At 35.7% G+C, this 20,537-nt stretch overlaps 1 protein-coding gene across 3 annotated transcripts; it reads right to left on the bottom strand.

Annotated features, from left to right (window-relative positions):
- Positions 1-224: 224 nt before the first annotated feature.
- slco2b1 (solute carrier organic anion transporter family, member 2B1) lies at positions 225-18,479 on the bottom strand. Of its 3 annotated transcripts, XM_084388080.1 has the most exons (17): positions 18,376-18,479; positions 17,228-17,331; positions 17,008-17,117; positions 16,218-16,305; positions 12,021-12,158; positions 11,600-11,762; positions 11,281-11,499; positions 11,091-11,189; positions 10,665-10,798; positions 10,026-10,131; positions 8,703-8,867; positions 7,981-8,161; positions 7,214-7,355; positions 4,879-5,048; positions 2,140-2,204; positions 1,476-1,596; positions 225-1,114 (listed from the first exon to the last, which is right to left on the bottom strand). In XM_084388080.1, exons 4-17 carry the CDS (start codon positions 16,275-16,277, stop codon positions 901-903), a joined length of 1,977 nt encoding a protein of 658 aa, XP_084244206.1. In that variant the 5' UTR covers positions 16,278-16,305; positions 17,008-17,117; positions 17,228-17,331; positions 18,376-18,479; the 3' UTR covers positions 225-900. The 3 variants fall into 3 exon arrangements, with proteins under 3 accessions (XP_084244206.1, XP_084244207.1, XP_084244205.1); XM_084388081.1 differs by lacking the exons at positions 17,008-17,117; positions 18,376-18,479 and having other exon boundaries at positions 17,228-17,327; XM_084388079.1 differs by lacking the exon at positions 18,376-18,479 and having other exon boundaries at positions 17,008-17,325.
- Between the last annotated feature and the right edge of the window lie 2,058 nt (positions 18,480-20,537).

Here is a 20,537-nt window from a genome sequence, read left to right on the forward strand (position 1 = left end):
ATTGCGAGGTTTATATCTCACAATTCTGAGAAAAGAAGTCAGATTTGTGAGATATAAACTCGCAATTGTGAGAAAAAAAGTCCGAATTGCAATTATCTTTTAAAATGTTTTATTCTGTGGCGGTAACAAGCTTCCTTAGTAATCAGCCAGAGGTAAGTGTCTAAAAGTAATGTCCATATAGCAGTTTTAATTCAGTTACAGTGTAGAACACATCACACAAGCCATTTGTGAAATTTGAAATATGTATTTTAATTTCAGCCTTATAGTATTTAGTAACGTATAAAAATGATATAAAAACTTGATTAAACACATGTACAGTATATTTATGTGAAGGTATATCATGTGATTATGTGACTGTTTTAGTATACAAATAATATGTATATATAAAATCAGATGAAAAAAACAAACAAACAGATATAGCACATTTTACATAAATTGTGCCAAAAACAAAATGTGTTAATGAGCGTTCAAAAATGACCAAAGAGCTTGTATAAACGCATCACAGTAGAAGAAAAAAGCAACACAACAACATAATTTTTTCTTATATATAGACATACTTGGCTCTTTGTCTACACTAAGTAATGAGTTTATATTACACTACTCAGATATTCACATTGTTAGCATATAAAATGTGTCAAGTACAACTGAGTGCTCACAAACAATATAAACTCAAGGAAAAGCAAGGAAAATATTTTAGGCTTACTGCTAGGGATAATACAGAAACAATAACGTGTTTTAAAGTGGACTTTGTTTCCTAGTATTATTATTATGATTGATGACAGCTGTTTGTAGTGTGTTCACAGTCTGGTGTCGTCCTTTGTCAGAAACTTGGCCTGTTTGAGTAGTTGCGTTATGGGAATCTGAGAATCTCCACATTTCTTCGGTATTCACCGTCTGTCTTTACTCTCTAATGACCATTTGTGTGTTGCAGCGTCCAGTTGAGTTGCTAACCATCTGTTTGGCATCTTTCATTTCTTGGGAACTTTCACTTTTGATCTGGTTGTTCATTTTCTCATTCTGTTTCTGGGTTGATTTTATCCTACGAAGCACCATAAAAGACAGGAAGAAACAGACGAAGCCACCGAATATAAAGAATATCTGGAGTCCCAGGAATCTGTGAACCAAACAGTATTAACAATTGTAAGTTTACCTTGCTAAAAAAAACAGCCTAAGTTGGTGTGATGATATATGAACCGAATAAGGCTGGTCTAGTTTAATGGTATTAGAGGGGTTTGGGGCACAAACAGGCAGATAGACAATTGTCCAGCCTCAGCCAGACTGGGAGCCTAGATAGACCAGCACAAACCAGTTAAAACCAACAAAGCTGTTTTTTTTTTTAAAGTATGGTAATATATATATATATATATATATATATATATATATATATATATATATATATATATATATATATATATAACTAATAACTATATTATCAGGCTCATAAATTTTCATAGCAGTGTAATTGTAAATTTTACCTGTGTCTGAAAAGGTCTAAATCGTAGTACTGACATGATGTTGTCTTATTGCATTTCTTTCCCCAACGAATGCATGCGGTATCGATTGCGCTGCCATACAACACTGGTGCTGGGAGAAATGCTGTCAGGAAATAAAAGATAATTGTTAATATATACTTGCAATTAATATAACAGTATATAATAAATAATCAAAATATAATCCCTGTGACAATCTTTACCACACACACATTCATGACTAAAAAACTAAAATACTGTCTTAACACACCTCTTCCAGTTAATGATATAATGGCTGTTGAGTTATTAGGTTACACTTTTTTTTAAAGATATCACTGCAACTTTCACAATACTGGGAAAACTTGTTATATAAACAAAGACAGATAACACTAAGCTAAACAGGGCAGGTCTGAATATGCCCATAAAAAATGTATGTCGAAAAACATAACTTTTTATGTTATCATAGTAGATAGTGTGTGTGCAGTCCAGACTTAAACCTGTATTAACTTCATAAGCACAATGGCTTAACACACTTGTGAACTGCTGCACCAAGGCTCTGATTACTACTTGTTGCTTTTGTTCACTTAAACTCAGAGTGCCTCTTATAAGGTTTTGGCCATAACAAAAAATATGACATGTCCGTTCTGTATGATTGACTTTTCTTGCTTACCGAGTACTCTAAACAGCATGAATTGAATTCCCAAGGCAAAAGACTTGTCTTCTGGAGTCACAGTCCTGAACAAAAGCCAACAAACCATATTTAGTCAACACATCAGTTAATAACACTTTATTTCAATAGTCTACTAATAGTCTAATAATTCTACTTACTTTGCAACTACAGTACATATCAACTTGCAGTCATTATAATTATAATTAGAAGTCAGTATTAGTAGACTTTCTGCTTAATATCTGCCAACACTTTATTTTGATGGTCCCCCAATGGACATTCACGAGTTCACACTTACAAATAAGTCAGATAAAATAAAAGTTATATGTATTTGGCATGCTGTCCGAGGAGAGGGCTCTACACTCAGTATTTGGCCCGAACTCAGAGTACTCCCCCCGAATATCCTGGCTGTGGTAGTAGCTTCCTCCCATGCGGATAGACGTGGTAATTGCTGATGACGAGTTGATTGGATAGATTATTTGAACAAGCTCCTCCCGAACTTTGTTAATGAAACATCATTTACATGGACTATAAGCAACTTTGCTAGTACATACATTTATTCTACTAAGAATTACAAAACCCTCCATACGGATTGCAATTTAGCATTGTAAGACTAATCGTCATTGAGTCCTTTGATCTCCAAGATTTACTAACAGCTTGCACCAGTGCTAACCCTCTTTTTGTAGTAAAAAACTACTGTCAGAATTTACTAAAGACATGCAGTGAAAAATTTGCATTGAAAAGGCGTCGGCAGGGTTATTTTTGCGGCTGACTTTATTGCATAAGCATTTGTAGGAGTTTTCCTTCAATTTACTGGTATTTGCGCCATTATTTATCGCCCCAAAAAAGCATGACTTAAACCAGACGCTAATTTGTGCTGCTCTTGGTAGATTGCGTTGTTCATTATGGAAATAGTTCGGCTGCATCTGTGTTCTTTAATTTGTGGGTCGTTAGTAGATCACATGCAGAACATTCCAGTCCCACCTGTGCTTTTTTGGAACTGCGCTCCCACGCTAGTTTGCCCTGTTTAGTAAATATGGTCACAAGATCTGAGTGGGACTAAACAGTGTTTGAACAAAAACATCTGGGACTAACCTCTAGAGTGGTTACAGAATCCCTCAAATAGTCTGCGATGTAAAACCAGGGTGCCGGCTGATGGAGTCCCTGGACAAGGCAAATGGCCTTTTTGCAAAAAGACAGTAATAATTCCTAATGGCTGTACACCTCTTTAACTCTCATGTTCCTTACCCTAGGCCCAGATAGGTTAATCTTCTAGACAGGCGGTATGATATAATCTGCCCTTTCCTTTGACTCCCTACTTCAAACTTCTCTAGTGGGTTCTAGGTTGGGGGAGCTGTTGTAATTTTCCCAAACCTAACCTAACAGTCTACTAATACTCTAAAGAGAGTAGTTACCAATTAATGAGAGTAAGTTGACATGTAGTTGCAAGTTACTTATAGTTCATAGAATGTCTAAAGTGGACTACTGAATTAAAGTGTAACCCATCAGTTTATACATAATTTTACGACATTTTGCATATGAATATGACGTCACTTCCATTTCATGAATGCCAGAGTATGGGCTATTTGAAATCTTCTTTAACATATCCATTGAGGCTTTTTCTGAAAGTAAGGGCTGTTAATACGCTGATGGCAGTTTTTCGTGATGCTGGCAGGGCCTGCACAGGCAGGTTTTTCACTATGCTAGAATGATACTATGACGTATTATAGCTGAAGGGCAGAGGTGCATGATAAATGAGCAATGTATCTGCCTTTAAAAAAACAAAATAAATAAACACATTAGTCATTGCAGAGATTAAAAGGTCAAACAGAGTTTTGATTAAGTGCTTGCAACTTCATCTTAATTGAAAAGATTCTGTGTTTTAGAAACTGACACTATTCTTACAGGTTTTTTTGCAATGGAAAAAAAAAAAGACTTCAGTTAATGTGGATTGCAATTTTGATTTCATGCATAATTCTTGCACTAAAGGAAAGAATGTTTATAAATTGCAGTTAATGGAGTTGATTGCTCTAACAGAATTTCAATAAAAGCATTACTAGCTTTATAAAATAAAAAATTTTTAGTATGCTGTAGCCTGTAGGTAGCAATTACGCAAGTATTGCACTACAACAAGCTACAACCTGTTAAGCGAGTTCACCTCGTCACTCTTCCTTTCAAACAAAACATGTGCCACCATGTATGTTGCCATTCATTTTTAAAGTAGCAACATTAATTCCATTAATGTTCTTCACATAAATGTATTTTTATTTGATTTTCTAAATGTAAATGACATGACATTATCACTCACTACACCTAAAACCACCTGTCTTAAGACCATATTGCAATACTTCATGAAGAGTATCAATATAAAACATATTATACTTAAGCATACATATAAAACAATATAAAACATATCAGTACAATGCTATAACCTAACAATTTTGGAATGTCAGATCTGATTCTCATATTTTAAATAATTTTAAGTAATTGTCCTTATATTTTTTGTAACACACCATTGATATGTCAACAAAAATGATTTTTAGAAAACTTTTCTCACTATGTCTTTGTCAGATATTCATGATGCATATAGGTTAATTCTATTTTTCAACCCTTTTTTAATAATAATAATGAAGATTCTCCTCTTTTTCAAATATGCAAATATTTCAACATAAAGTGATGCAAGATGTTAACTTCAATACAGATCATATTTACATGCTTTACACTGAAAATAAAGGGAAATACCTGAGGATCATCATAAAGGATGTAGTATGTGAAAGTGAAGCCACAAAGCATGTGATGGAGGACAGGATCATGAAGGGAATTAGGCGATTAGTACAACTATTTTTACAAGGTCCTGGCGACGCAAAGCCTGGATGACCAGTTGATGCCACACATCCACAATCTGTGTAGTTCTGTGGGAGATATTAGAAGATTCAATGTCAGATACTGAAAAGTGAAATTTAGTAGTTTTACTACTGATGCCATTGATTTAGAACTATTGTAACCATTGCTGTTATTTTCATATTCGCAGGGAACTTTGGAACAAAGTTAGTTAGTAAAGTCATAAAGTAACAAACAAGCAGCTTTGTTTCTGCTGCATTATAAATGTGACACAGATGTTAAACAGATCTCAATCTATAAATCCAGCAACACTATCAAAGGAGGTTTGCCGTAAAACATTTATCTAAAGCCTATATCCAGGCTTGTGGGTTATCAGGAGGAAACTTTGTTTGTTTTGAGAGCAATTAAAAGGAGAAAGTATGCAGGAAGTGTTTGGGCTTTTTCATTTTATTTGAAAAGATATGTCATGAAACTCTTTGCCACTAACACTCTTAAGTAAACATTTTACAGATTGAAAATGTCCAACAATTTGATACAAACATGATATTTTTGAGACACAGAGGTAGACTGTTTAAGGATTCTTCTGTGTTTTCCAAAAGCAAAACACCTAAATAGTCTAATGGCGTCTACGCTAATATTAGTCTCTCTGTTTATCCCGAGGTTTACCGCAGTCCGCCGGATCCAGGCCGTATCCAGATCTGATTAAGGACCTGCGCCTGGACACGATGACAACGCAGTCCTGAAGTGTCAACTAGTCTCTCCCCTGTGAAGGCCTCCTTCCCTTCCCTTTACCTATGTACAAATAAAACGTTGTCGGGATAATTCCGGTTCACGTGGCTACGCGGAAGCGATAAAAATTCTGTGTTATAAATTTTAAGGGCAGACAAGTAGTTTGTTGAGGGTTGGTTTGTAAAGAAGGACTAAACGCCTGCGCATATATATATATATTCAAACGCGCATACCTATAGACTTAACACGTAATATGCATGAGCGCGCCATCAGCGTTCTCACAGATTCACATTTTTAAAGTCTGTGCAGAGAGAACTTAAGGGTTTTCTGTTAGAACGGTGTCATGTTAGCGGTCCCTAAGTTAATAACTAATGTTTGTTGCGACGGAAGTGAATCAATCAAAACTAACTTTAGCTGGACAATAACTTTATTCTAGAGCTGCTTTAAAGCCAAAACAATCTCTGTTACTTTAATTTCCTATTATCACTGTAAAGCTGCTTTGAAACAATCTATATTGTTAAAAGCGCTAGGCCTATATAAATGAAGGTGACTTGACTTGACTAATGACCATCCAATTATGATCTGGACACATATTCCTATAAACATTGTCCCTTTTTCTGGCTGCTACCATGCTATTTTTATTGTGGATCTATTTTCTCAGTGGGCAGAGGCTGTTACTCAACTTGTATAGAGGTTGCTGATCATGTTTTCGGAAGGCTGAGACAGTTATTTCCCCACTGTGTTGTTTATAGTAATGTATCTGCATCCTCATCACTGCAGTCTTCCGGCGTGTTCTACGTTCACTTCCAACAGAGTTGTCGGTATGCACTTAAAACAAGTAATGGTCTTGGTACATTGAGCAATTGGTTGGTTTGGCCTGTCTAAATGTTTGAAGTGTTGTAGGTCTGGGAATGTTTTTTGTGTGTGTGTGTATACTGGATTACAGACTGACAGACTGACTGATGCTACAATCATTTTGGTTGATGAAAATTATATAATATTCATATAAATGGCAAAAAGTGTTCCAATCTACCTTTTCTTTTATGGTTTTGTGACATATGTTTTTTTTTATCTAATATATAGGAAACATCTTGTATGGCATCAACTTCAGATAAATTCACTCCTACGTTTTACACATCATTCTTTTTGAACATTTAAAACCATTAAATAGTTCCTCCTAATTCTTAACCCTTATTTTGGTTGTAATTCACTCCCATAATGACATATGTGGTCTTGTCAGTGGCATTTATAATGTGTTCCAAAGAAGAAGAAAAAACATACAGGTTTGTAACAAAATGAGTGTAAATATAAATGACGACAGAATGTTCTTTTTTGGGGATCATGTTAAACCTCCATTGGGTTCAGTAATTTATTACTAAAACTATTTCACTTCCTTAAATGAGTTCAGGCCATGCACTGTTTTTTCAGAGCTCCTGCTATCAGCCCCCCTTTTGTGCTATTAAGAAATTTGCACGCAGTTCCAGTAATGGAAGTAAAAATAACTTACCAAAACTTTATTTGTATTGGATGATACTATCTTACATCCCGCATGACAGGGAGAGCGAAACTCCACTCCGTTTGAGCCACACACAGGATTGAAGGCTTCTTCAGAACAGGAACATGCATTGCTGCACTGATTAGAGTCAAATCTGGGGAAAAATAAAGCAAAAATATAATGGATTTAACAGGGTGCCTTGCAACAGGATGTTACGCATTTGAAGAGCATTAACATTTGCACATGAATGCTGTAAATCCATTAAGGAATGTATGAAAAAGTGACAGAGCAGATTTCAGCCTGCAGTGCAGAACTTTGTAATGGAAAACAGCTGTCAGAGGGTTTACACATATAAAGATGCTGAAGTCATGGTATTTAAATCACAGGGCTTAATCACTTAGACTTCAGTCACGGCAACCGCTAATCAGTTATCTTATCTATTTGTTCATATATGTATGCAATAAGAAAATGTAGATGGAAGCTCAATAGTTTTCTACTTAATTCGTAGCTAGGGTTCTATCACATTTTACTAAAGTATCAACCTTGTCTAATAAATATTTACTATGTTTCCTTAGGAGAAATAAAAACAGAAATAGACCATTGTTGGCAATATATAGTAAGCGTACAGAGCTATAATATGAATGCTGAAGGCATAGCTCTGATTTCTCTTTTATACAGACTGTGGGGTCAGATTCATATTTGGCCAAAATTGAGTTATGGCATAATAGCACTAAAAAATGCATAATATTTAAAGCATGTAAGGACCAAACACAACTCACACATTGATTCCAGAAATGTTTTGTGGGCAGCCAATGAAGAGAAGAGGAATTGCAAACATAAAGCTAACTAAAACTGCTACCGTACACATCGCTGCTGAGGACCTGACATTCAGACCCAACTTGCGTAGTATAACCCCTCCAGCCATTATGCCTAACATGGCTGAAGGAATATTTATGCCACCTGTGAAAGAAAAAAGAAAAAACTGAAAAAAAAAAAAAAAACCTGGATGTATAAAACATTTTATGTATAAAAGATTTTCTTTTAAAATATTAAAATATATTTATTATGTGGCATGCACGTAAGGGAGAAATATTTGTCAGTGTTTTTCTCTTCAGGATTGACTGAGAGTTTAGGTGGGTCCCTGGTATGGTACAGGTTGAAAAACCCTGCACTAAGGTACAATACATTCCATTATTAATCCCACTGAACAATAAATAGTGAAAGATGTTACTCTCAGACAAAAAGTTTCAATCTTCCCTTGCTTATTTCCCTGGACTTTGCCTTTGAATCAGAATTTGTTAGAGTGACATACTGTATTGTGTGTGGATTAGCAGCAGTAAAGATTTTGAATGAGTAATTTGTACCTTTGAACAATTTGATATGCTTTCACTGGCCTCAAACACACACCACATATTGATATATGGTTTTGGGTGGAGCAAATTATTTTTTCTTGCGTGAACACCTTAAAAAAAGGCGTGCTTAATTTCTTTCAATAACTTACCCATCATAATATTAGAAAAGGAGGCAGTTTGTGCAAACTGCTTCTCTACGAATTTGCCCATGAAAGTGGCAAGTCCCGCAACCATGGCAGCAAGATTCACCTGAGCCAACACTACCAACAAATAAATTGGGTTCCGCAGAGTCCTCCTGATGATTTTGGGGAAGCCTGAGGAAAGATAAGAGACACCAAACTATTTGAAAGAATCTGAAGAACATTTCTACATTAAAGCACAAAAAGAACATCCATGAAGACAAGACCATTATATTTTGGTAGATTATTGAAACAGCATGGTTTCATGAAAACAGTATCCAAGGATCTTTCATATTTTGATAAGTCAGTGGTTGTGAGTTGGCTGTTTTAGAACCCATATTTTACACTGGACATCAAGTGAAGTCAGCATAATTTATCCTACAGTATTCTCATTAAAAATCAAACACTAAAATGACAGTATTAATATTACCAGGAAAGTTATTTTCAGACATATTACACAAGTTCCAAAAGTTTGTAGAGTTTGATTGGACTTTTAACAACAAAACATATGGAACAAATTTTTTGTGTGCAGCCCACCCATTGAGAACAAATGTGATACAGTCATGATATACAATTGTTACAGGGACAGAACATTTGAATGATTCATTTTTAGTTGAGGTTTCACTTGATGGTCTCTTTAACACATTCTGTTGACTATAAGTAACGTTACACCTACATGTCTACTTACACTCATTAGAGTGTCAGTAGAGTATTAGTACTGTAGATTGGTAGGGTTAGAATAAGATGACATGTACTTCCAAAGTTACTTACAGTCAGTATAATGTCTGTAATGGGACCATCACAATAAAAATTTAGCAGATATTAAGCAGACAGTCAACTAATGCTCTAATGAGAGTTAGTTGACGTGTAGTTGCAAAGTTACTTATCAACAGAATGTTCAAAAGGGACCATAAAAATAAAGTGTTACAGTAGTTGAGACAACTAAGTCATTATTTGGCTTCTAACACCTGGTTCTGAGTAAGTAGGTCAAAGTGCATAGCATAAAGTTTCTTTGCTTCACTTAGCGTGTTCTAAAGTAGGTCATAAACCTGCATCTTACTCACTAATCACTTAGAATCCAGTTTGACCAGATACTGAATATGATGAGATTTTGTGGGTGAGTCTGTGGAATTATCTCTGAACTGGCTGTTAAAACAATGCAGACAGCATGCAAATAAACAACATTACCAGCAAGCGCAAATTAATTTCCCCAGGTTGATTTTTGTTATTTGAACCTGGAAGTACTTAATTTGTGACTAATAAAATCGCTGACAGGTAAAATGGCAAACACACTTTTTAGGAACTCAGTGAGAGAAACCTCTTCCATCGTGTCAGTTCCAGGCTTCTTGTCTTCCATAATTTTCTCTGTTGATGGCTCTGCAGGAGTTTCTTCGATTTCCTGAGGAGATTGAAATCTAAATTTGTTTTTGAAATACCAATCGATATGATCAAGACTGTAGTGGAAAACTCTGAAATATGAAGTAGCAATGCACATACTGCAAACTGGTTTACACCAGCAAACCATCTTAACCTGTTTAAGATTTTATGAAGCCTGTTTATCAATATTTAAAAATTTGAGGTTTTGCTTCCAATATTAGAACATGCTCATTTACAGAGTTCAGAAAAAGAGTGCATTTACTGCAAGAACATTACTGTTGAACACACACTTTGTGTTTTATGCGAGGTTAGCCTGTTGAGCAAGAGGGGCAAGAACAGGCTGAGACAAGCTCCTTTTGTACTCAAGTTTCTTTCCTTGTTTGTAGTTTCTTTTTATATATACACATGTTCTGTGAGACCCTAGTCGGCTTCAGGAACAAAGCCAGAATCTTAAATCACAGCAGAAACACTCACATTCATCTGCTTTATATCAGAATGTACAAAATAATTTCCAGAATCAAAAAGGCCAAAGATGGGATTTGTGATATACATTACCTCTCTGGATATCTTCTCAGGGAAAAACAGATATGGCAAAGAAGTCAGGAGAAGGAGGGTGGCAGCTATCAAGAATCCCAACCACCAAGCTCCAACCCATCTGGGGTCATCATTTTTTATGTCAAGTATTTTATCTGAAAAGTGGAAATAACAGCTGATTCATCATAGATTTCCCACATACGAGAGACATGAAGCCAAACTTACTATGATACATCAAGCAACACTGCTAAAGATGTTTAATCTTGAGGTCAAACTTTCTTTTTAAAATCAGTATAGCTTGTCAAAAGGCACTCGTCTAAACATGTTTAGTACAGTTGCTAAAGTATTTAATTATAATGACATCTCATGCCGTTTAAGCGCAGTAAAGTGTGTAAATGTGACTGACTTTACATTTATGAAAGTGTAGACATGGCATATTAGACTCACCTGAAGAAATCTTCTCAACATCAACAAAGAAACGAAGGAGGACAGATGACATCAAGTAGCCAAATGCCGGCCCAATCACAGTAACTGCGAAAAGTATGCCTGTAAAAAAAGATAAAGTTGGATTATTTCTTGAACGAACCACTGTATTTTGGGAATTGATGATTAAACAAAACTCAATATTTAATCAAACCAAGGTAGAAGGGTGAACTCCTCTTTTCTGCATAATCATCAATGTAGGAAATCCCAAAAGGTTGTATGGGGACACCGCCAATGCCCAGCAGTAACTGGCCCAGTAGAAATATTGGATACACTACAGTGTCAGTCTTGTTTGTATAGCATTTCTGATTAGATTCTTCATCAGGGGAAATTTTCTGTGATTGGCAAAGACCCGAGCTGTTGTCTTTGGTGTCTGTACAACAAATACAAATAGGTTAAATACAATCAGTTATTAAGTACATCCAGTTGTTAACTACAAAAATGGCTAATTTAAAAGAAAAATGTTTACTCACTGCTATTAAAGCCTGTGTACTCGTACGCCCCACCAATGAAGTGAGGTAGTGCTATAAGGAACACCCCCATGCTAGCGATCATTGCTCCGATTCCAATACATCTCGGCCGATGTACGCGACTCCCAAAGAAACTCACAAACACGATGAGAACCGTGTTCCCCACCTTTGCTTAAAAACAACAAAACTTACATTGCATGATCTGATATAATAGTTAAAAATTATAGTTATAATATTAGTCTTTGCAGATGCAGTACCATTTCATATTAAGACATATTAAGGCCTGAACTTGTAACTTTAAAAATGAAATAATTGCTAAACAGGTGCTAACAGATGTCAGAAACAACTTGAAAAGAAGGTATTTGCCTTCAGGCCATTCATGATATCGTGTTAGCACCATTGAAATATAACATTTTATCCTTGCCTCATTGAAGGCTGCTAGTAGTCCTGACATCTGACTGGAAAATCCATATCGTCTCTCAATAGTGGTTATGGAGCCCTTCAGATAACCAGACACCAGGAGCTGAGCAAGCTGTAGCATCCCATGACACAGTACAAAAAACTGACACACAAAGAAAAAAAGTGATACAAATGTAAATTCCTTTGGTATGCATTCTGTAAATATGCATACAGGGCTCCAGACTAACTTTTTTTACTAGGAGTGCTGTAGCCCCTGACTGAATTTTAGGAGCGCAAGCAGAAAATTTAGGGGCACACCTTAAATCAGCTTGCAATGCAATTATTCATATTTCCCCCAAAATAACTGTAATACTGACAAATCCTCTAATAATAAATAGACTTAATGTACAGATATTACAATGTCCAGTTTTATTTTAAGTTAACAGGACTCCAGACTAACATTTGAGGGCAGCAGCACCGGAGCCACAGAGTTCTACATATAATATCTGGTAGCACTGTGGCTGACAATAAAGCACTAAGCTTAATTTAGGGTGTAGATGAAATTAACTTTAATGTTTCCACGTCAGTGCTGTTTGATCTGATATCTTTGGTTTATAACAGAGAACTCTGCGCCGAATCGGAATGTTTCTCACTGGATCTCGCAGCGATGATGTTATTAATTCTGAGGTGAATTCAATGGATTTCTTCACTGGATCTCCAGAGTCTGGATCTCCTAGTAACAGTGTTTCGTGATCGAAATCGGCCCGCGACTGGCAAGTTCGGGCAACTAATAAACGGTCTGTGAAGCATAAATGAGTAGCTCATTTTCATTCCGCTTTTATTTTGTTTGCATTCGCTGCTTGGCAACGTTATGGTCGCGCCAGCGTGACCTAAATAAAAATTTGGTCGCACCGGCAGGAAAAATGGTTGCAAAATGCGACCAACTGGTCGCAGTCTGGAGCCCTGGCATAAAAATAAATCCAAAAACAGCACAAACATTACAGAGTCACTAAGCAAAGTATCAATATTGTTTTTTGGCTATGTTAGTGTCGTTATTTATTGCAAAGGTGTTTTGTTTTAATCTTTGAATTGGTTTTACGTGTTCAAGTAAAGTCAAGCTGTCTCCTTGCAAAGTCAAGTTGTGTATGTTCAAGTTCATAAGACTTTTAACCATTTAATAATCATCACTCTGATTGTTGAACAGCTATTTCAGAGCATTTGGTAATGAGATAAACATAAGAAGAAGAAAAAAAAAGAACAATATAAGGATGTGCAGTGAATATAAGGAAATTAATATTGTCCAGGCCAAATCTATGGAGACTAGTAAAGTCAGGAAACTTAACTCAGCTACGCCTCTAATAAAATAGCGCATTGTAAAAAGAACCTTCCATCGCTACATCTAGCATTTGCATAGCATTTACTCATTTCACTTGCACAAAATGTTTCAGTATTCCTAAAATGAATAAAAAGAGTGAAACTCAGAATATAATTAAATATGTTAAATAACACATATATATACATATACACACACACTGAGTGTTGAACTTTCTTCTCCTGCGTCCTATTCTACTGCGATCCTGAATGGCAGCACAGCTGAAAGGTTTGCTTGGAAACACCGTTGTCGTGTAAATTAACAGTTTTCTGTTTTCAGTTGAAAACAGTGTTGTGTAAGTGGCCCCTAAGTTAATAACAAATAATTTTTACAATGGAAATGAATCAATCAAAAACTTACTTAAGCTAGACAATGACTTACTTCTAGAGCTGCTGTACAGCCAAAACAATCTTTGTTGCATTAATTTCCTATTATCACTGTAAAGCTGCTTTGAAACAATCTGTATTGTAAAAAGCGCTATTAAAGTGAAGGTGACTTGACTTGACTTGAGCTGCACCATCTAATGTACAAGCAGGGGCGTAGCCAGGACATTATTTCTGGGGGGGGGCAGCTTGGGCCAGTCTTTTATTTGGGGTGGCACTTGATTGTCAAAAACTACTATTTTAAAACTCACTCAGAGTAGCGGTTTTCCCGCGGCTCGTCAGGCCATAAACAATGGATTGAACTTCCTTATGGACACTAATAATGTCTTATTGATAATCCATGTTATTGGGATGGGTGCTTAGATCAGTGGTTCTCAAACTTTTTACACCAAGTAGACTACCACCTCAGAAAATATTTGGCTCTCCAAGTACCACCATAATTATCAATATTAAAATACAGTAGCATAGTAGGCCTAACTATTCAGCTACAGTTATGCACAGCTAAAAAAACAGGCAGTTTTATTTATAATAAGAATATGTATTGTTGTCAGCCACTTTAAACATTGTAACAACACAGTTTTAACATCAACACTTGATCCAAACTTTTCTTGCCAGATTGAAGCCACAATAGCAGTTTTGAACTTTTCATAATTTAATAATCCACCTAACATTCATTTATATTTAACCTTTTCACACACTTAGTTAAGTTAAAAAAAATCAGCTGCTCCCAAGTGTAAGCTTTTCAAGGCGACCGTTATAGATCGTATCACTTTGTTTCCATGGTGACGTGTCGTCACACGACCACAATCAACCACAACCACTCAATACATACTGATGATCTGCTTTTATTTATTTATTTTTATTCAAAATATTCACAAATTTGTTAGCTAAAGCATTGAATCGCCTTTATAATGATCACGTTAGTTGGGGAAAAAAAGTACAGTTTGAATTTAGCAGTTGATCACGTTCTACTCACACCGATGAGATCGAAATTCAGTGTTTCCTCTGCGTAACGTTACCACTAGATAGAGCCTAGTACCACACGGTACCACACTTTGAGAACCACTGGCTTAGATAATGTGCGAGTGCGATGTGTCATGATTATGTGAGGGGTTAGGGACCTTAACATGAGACGGGGATTTTTTAGTGCAAATGACAGAAAGACACAATATGAATTGTCATTTTTAGGCGATAATTTATTTATGTAAACCATGGCATTTTAAGTGCAATATTCAATTTATTTTTCATAATTGTCTTTTTGTTTGTTTGCTGAGTGAGTTTTCAAATCTGCGTCACTCATCGGCGAAAGGTGGAAATAGAGTGTTTTAGTCTGTTATAAACAAAGCATGCACACCTACAAACAAACACCGACACAAAATATGATATAGCTCTCTTCTATATTCACTCTAACGGTAAAATGATGTATCTTCCCCTGTGGCTCAGTGGTGGAATCTAAGCTTTTTCGTGCCAGAGACCCGTGTCCGAATCCCGGCTCTGGTGGCAGATGAGCTTTCTTACGTACAGAAAGCGAATCCGCCCCTCGCGCCCTCCTGTTCACTCGGCGGGGGTCGAGTATTTATTTATGAGTATTTATTTAAATTCAGAAGGGTTTTTTTCTTTAAATTAAATTTATTTTCCCCCTCCACAGACTGGGGGTGGGGCCGTGAGTTTGGGGGGGCCGGCAGGGGGGCCGAGCCTTGACCAGTGGTGGCCGTGGCCCCCCCTGGCCACCACGTAGCTCCGCCCCTGTGTACAAGTGTAAGTATACGTGCAAACATAAGATAAGGCATTACTTTCCATCAAAGTAACTAAGAAACTAAAGTAATTAAATCGATTTTGCCGCACTGACCTACAGAAAGCTGCTTGGTTTGACAGTGTGAGCTGTGCTTCATACATCGCTAAACTATCGTCGATAGTCATTAGACAACGGACGTTTTTGCCTGCCAAATTTCACTGAAATGATGCTAATTTGAACGCACTTTTAGAGTGTGCTGTTATCTTCATGAATAAAATATCATATGTTAAATATGTTTATCAAAAGATGTGTCAGTGGGTAGTTTAATAAAGTCGTTAATTTTGCGCACAAAAAGTATTCTAGTCACTTGATAAACTTAAGGTTGAGCCACTGTAGTCACTTGGACTATTTTAACTATGTCTTTACTAACTTTTCTGGGATGGCAGATGAAATTACCTAGCAGCCTATGAAGGAGTGAGACAGCTCTCAGATTTCATAAAAAATATCTTAATTTGTGTTCCGAAGATGAACGAAAGTCTTACGGGCTTGGAACAACATGAGGGTGAGTAACTACTGACAGAATATTTTTTTTTGGGTGAACTATCCCTTTAAATCATATTGGTCTGGTTAATATTATCTTTTCCTAAGGTGGGGCAAGTTGTGTCACAGGACACCTTTATTTTACAAGTCATATTTGTATGTAATTAGGGATATTTACATTTTGAATCTTACCTTGATATTGTTAAAGAGACCCATTGATCTGCGACGTCTCGTTGTCTCGATAGCTGTCATTTCGTGTTTTTACAAGATACAACACATTCTGGAGAAATAAAATCATAACTGTTAAAGGTATATTGCCTTTCCTCAGCTAACCAAATATGGATTTCTTTACAACTTGATTTTTTTATCTCTCATTTTAATCTAGAAATGTGGAAAGTTACAATCAGTTACAAGTTGTTTTCTGCAAGCTATTTAAAATGAACAGGAAATGCTTGTGTTCTTAAGCTAACTTGGTTACATGTAGTTGATGCTGTTTTTTTATGATGTTTTTTTTTTTTTATGTTTCAGGCTCTGCTCACAAGAAAGCAGCCGTTTTGCCCCCGTTTTGTTCTTAGGAACTGAGCAGAACTTCATATGATGTCACTGTTGCGCAAGACTTGGCTACTCCAAGGGGGTCTTGGCAGTTAGTGCTTTGTGCTGGTTTTGATTTAGCACTTTCAATTCACTTTGAATTCAGCTCCAGAATAGAAGTATTGAGGAGAGTGTGTATCATCCATACATGTTCTATTACATTATACACATTATTGAGTATACTCAGGATAAGAATAAATGAACTGAGATTAACTGATTACATTTAAAGAATACATTCATTTCTACTGTAAGTATAAAAATAAATACCTATAGCAAAATAATATTATATTTAATTTATATCCTCAACATTTCTATGTCCACATCTTGATAAGTCTGACAAAGAGTTGTCCTTTACTGCCCAGAGTTCATGAATTAATGAAAGTGTACTTACAGCTTGCTGAGACTGAAGAGTTGGAGATATAGTCTAACAACTTTCACTTTAGGACGTTAAGTGGGCTACAAGAAGTTGCTGAGCTGGGCGGGCTTTCAGGATTGTGAAATCTCAAAAAGCATTTGGACGTGATTTCATGAAGTGTAAAAAGAAGGTGAAAGAAAGAAAGAAATGAATGAAAGAAAAAATGAATGAATGAACAAATAATGACAAGACGAACCTCTCAAACGAGCATCGAATCATTGATTGATCACTGACGATTGTTAACCGACAACATGCGGTAGTCGTTCTGTCCTTATTCCAATGAATTTTGTCTTGAATTTCCTAACATAAACAGCAGATGGAGACAAAGTACAGTTTTAAAACCAAACTCACTTTTATGAAATCGCCACATTTACAACAAAATACCAAATTAAAAAAATCTACCTGTTCGATTTTAGATCATATTTAGGCCTGGGTTTTCTTATGATATTGGTGGAAATTCTGGAAACAGTCTACATATGAGAAAATTGCTATCAGATCACCTGATTTAATTGCTCACTCTACTTAATTTGTCCCTAAAAATATGAAAGACAAGACAAAGACAGTTTTAACTGGTCATTCAAATGGCATGATTACAGAAAAGTCTTTCAGGAGCTATATTACTTCTAAAGGCATCTATTAGAATGCTGCATTTTTTTATTTATTTTTTTATTCAACGTATTGCCACACTTTTTTTATTTTTAGCTATCTAGAACTAGGCCTTAGGCCTACATGTTATTTTATCATGTTCATCACAAAAAAAAAAATATATATATATAAATATTAACTTTATTATACCAGTTATTCAACTGTATTCATGTTTTATATACAGATATACAGGGTTATATACTTGCTTTCTCTCTTTTTTTTGCATTGTATTGTGTAAAGAACATGGGGGCAGGGACAGAAATGAACCAGGGAAACCAAATAGGAACGCATATTGAAATTGTGGTGGCAGAAAAATGCTCTCATTTGATATGCATTTCATAATATTCGGTTAGTGCTATTTGTTTAGTGCCTCTACAGGTACACTGGAACAGTTCCAAATGGCACCCTAAACACTCACGGTCTTCATTTGAGTCCGCACTTTCGTGACATAATGCTAATTTGACTGTCGGGCAATAGTGTACTTCGGAGTTCGCTTCAGTGCGGGCTCGGAAAAAGTGAGCATCGAGGGCGCATATCACCACAAAGAGGGACAAGCTTGGCTTGAGCCCCCCTAAAAAGGGCCAAGTGACGCCTATAAGTGACGAGCTGCTCCTAACATTTACCACAAAGCACAACGCATGATGATATACATGGCAGTCAAAACCATATGCAGACATTAAAGTTGATTCAGCCACTTACTCTTAATTTTTCGCTGGCACACCAGCTGCCATTCCCGGTACGTACGTTTTAACAGCTAGTGAAGTGATATCGAAGAACCATAGCAAATAACACATTCTTAACGTACCAGAGAAATGGTACAGCCCAATGGCGAGTGAGGGTTTGAAAATCGTATTTCATTAGATTATTTCCTGAATTGTTGGTAGGCTATGTGATGGTAATACTGCATTTAAATACATACTATTTTGGATAGGCTAACATTATATTTTATAAAAAAAAAAAAATCAGTAGTAGTACCCCCCAAACTATTTTTTTCCATCCCTTTTGGGAGGGTCCAAGTCTCATCTAGGGGGGTCGGTTTATCAGTTTATCTTCATTAATCCGTAATTTCAATTGTCGTGATTATTTTCCAATATAAATCTTTTGTCAAGGACATTTTAGCATGGATCACATTGCCAGTAGTACAGGTGATACAATTTTTTATTTTGTAAAAAAAAAATGTAATTGATAAATTATTTTTAAATTCTGGCATGCTCAGGAAACTAGCCTTGTATAAAAGAAGACTTTTTTTTAACAACAACCGAATTTGTCAACATATCTGATCTCTTAAAGGTAAATAATGGGTGATATTGAAATTTATAATTTATAGTCCAGTCATTTTAAGCCAAAATGGGGGTCAACCTTGAACAAATTGCAACAGAAGCAAACTCAACTGATTTTGTATCCTCAATATGTCCTGAGTAAGAAAAAAAAAAAAAAAAAGTCCCGAAGAATAGTTCGGAATAGGAAAGTTTCGAAAAAGACCCAAATATAGCCTATTCATACGCCTATTCATTCTTTTTCTTACTGAATTGGGTAAAAATGTTAACCTTTAGATATCACCATGAAAATTACTGAGTTGATTACTTACATCAAGACAAACAAAAAATGTATTACAAGTTTTTTTAAATTGTTTGTTAACATGGACAAACAGTGCACAATCTAATTACGTATGTGCTAATTTGCATACATACCACAACAGATCTAAACATTGGGTATAGCCAGGTGAAAATGTCTTGTTGAATCTTGTTGACACATAACAGTAAAATACTTGATGTTAAGGTCTGAATGGAACCCATTTAGGCTACCCATGAGCATTAATACATAGATGCAGGAAGAAGTACTTTAACCCTTTCACGCATAGTGGTCACATAGTGGACAGCTATTAAAAAAGCATTTTCTTGAATTTGCACGGGTTTTTATGCAAAGTTGCACATCAATCTCTTCATTGGACCCTGGTGCATCATCCTATAAATTGCAACCAAGTGGCAAGCCGTTGTGTTTCGATTTTTTCCCCCTCCAAACCAAGATGGCCAAGGGTCAGTCAGACATGCCAAGTTGCTCCGGAATATCCACCCATTCCTTCTATCCTAGGAGACTCTTGTAGGTAAAAAAAATATTGCAGCATCAAGCAATATCTAATGAGTCATATCACAGTAAAATTTTCCAAGTTTTGATTTTAGATTGAGAGAAAACTCTGATTAATCACATGTCCACTGTAATGGACGTCGTGCATGCATATTTCAGCTACAATTCATAATTATAATGTGAATATTGTTTTTGAAACTTAAAACTTAAAAACTTAATCTGCAGTGACTTTTTTTACTGTAAATAAATGTATTTGTATTATTAGAATGTAATTTTCATTAACATCAAAAAAAGTCATGTGATTACATAATGTATGACACTTGTAATGCATTACTTTACTTGTTAGATCAAAAAGTAATCTGATTTCGTAATGCATGTTATTGTAATGCAATTTTTTACTCATAACATAAAAAAGTAATCTGATTACGTAATGCATGTTACTTGTAATGCGTTTCTTTACTCATAACATCAAAAAGTAATCTGATTACGTAATGCATGTTACTTGTAATGCGTTTCCTTACTCATAACATCAAAAAGTAATCTGATTATGTAATGTGCGTTATTGTAATGCGTTTCTTTACTCATAACATCAAAAAGTAATCTGATTACGTAATGCATGTTACTTGTAATGTGTTTCTTTACTCGTTACATCAAAAAGTAATCTGATTAGGTAATGCAGATTACTTGTAGTTAATTACCTGTTAGATCAACAAGTAATCTGATTAGGTAATGCATGTTACTTGTAACACATTACTTTACTTGTAACATCAAAAAAG

The sequence above is a fragment of the Rutilus rutilus genome (genome assembly GCF_951802725.1).
Source record: "Rutilus rutilus genome assembly, chromosome: 18".
NCBI lineage: Eukaryota > Metazoa > Chordata > Actinopteri > Cypriniformes > Leuciscidae > Rutilus > Rutilus rutilus.

Bases quoted from the DNA above. Each gene is read 5' to 3' on its own strand.
- slco2b1 (XM_084388080.1), bottom strand. From the start codon at position 16,277: ATGACAGCTATCGAGACAACGAGACGTCGCAGATCAATGGGTCTCTTT. The intron at 11,763-12,020 runs GCAAGGATAAAA...TTTTAAGCAAAG, and splicing joins TACTAGCAGCCTTCAATGAG to GTGGGGAACACGGTTCTCAT. The intron at 2,205-4,878 runs GTATTTCCCTTT...GCTTTTGTTCAG, and splicing joins TCCTTTATGATGATCCTCAG to GACTGTGACTCCAGAAGACA.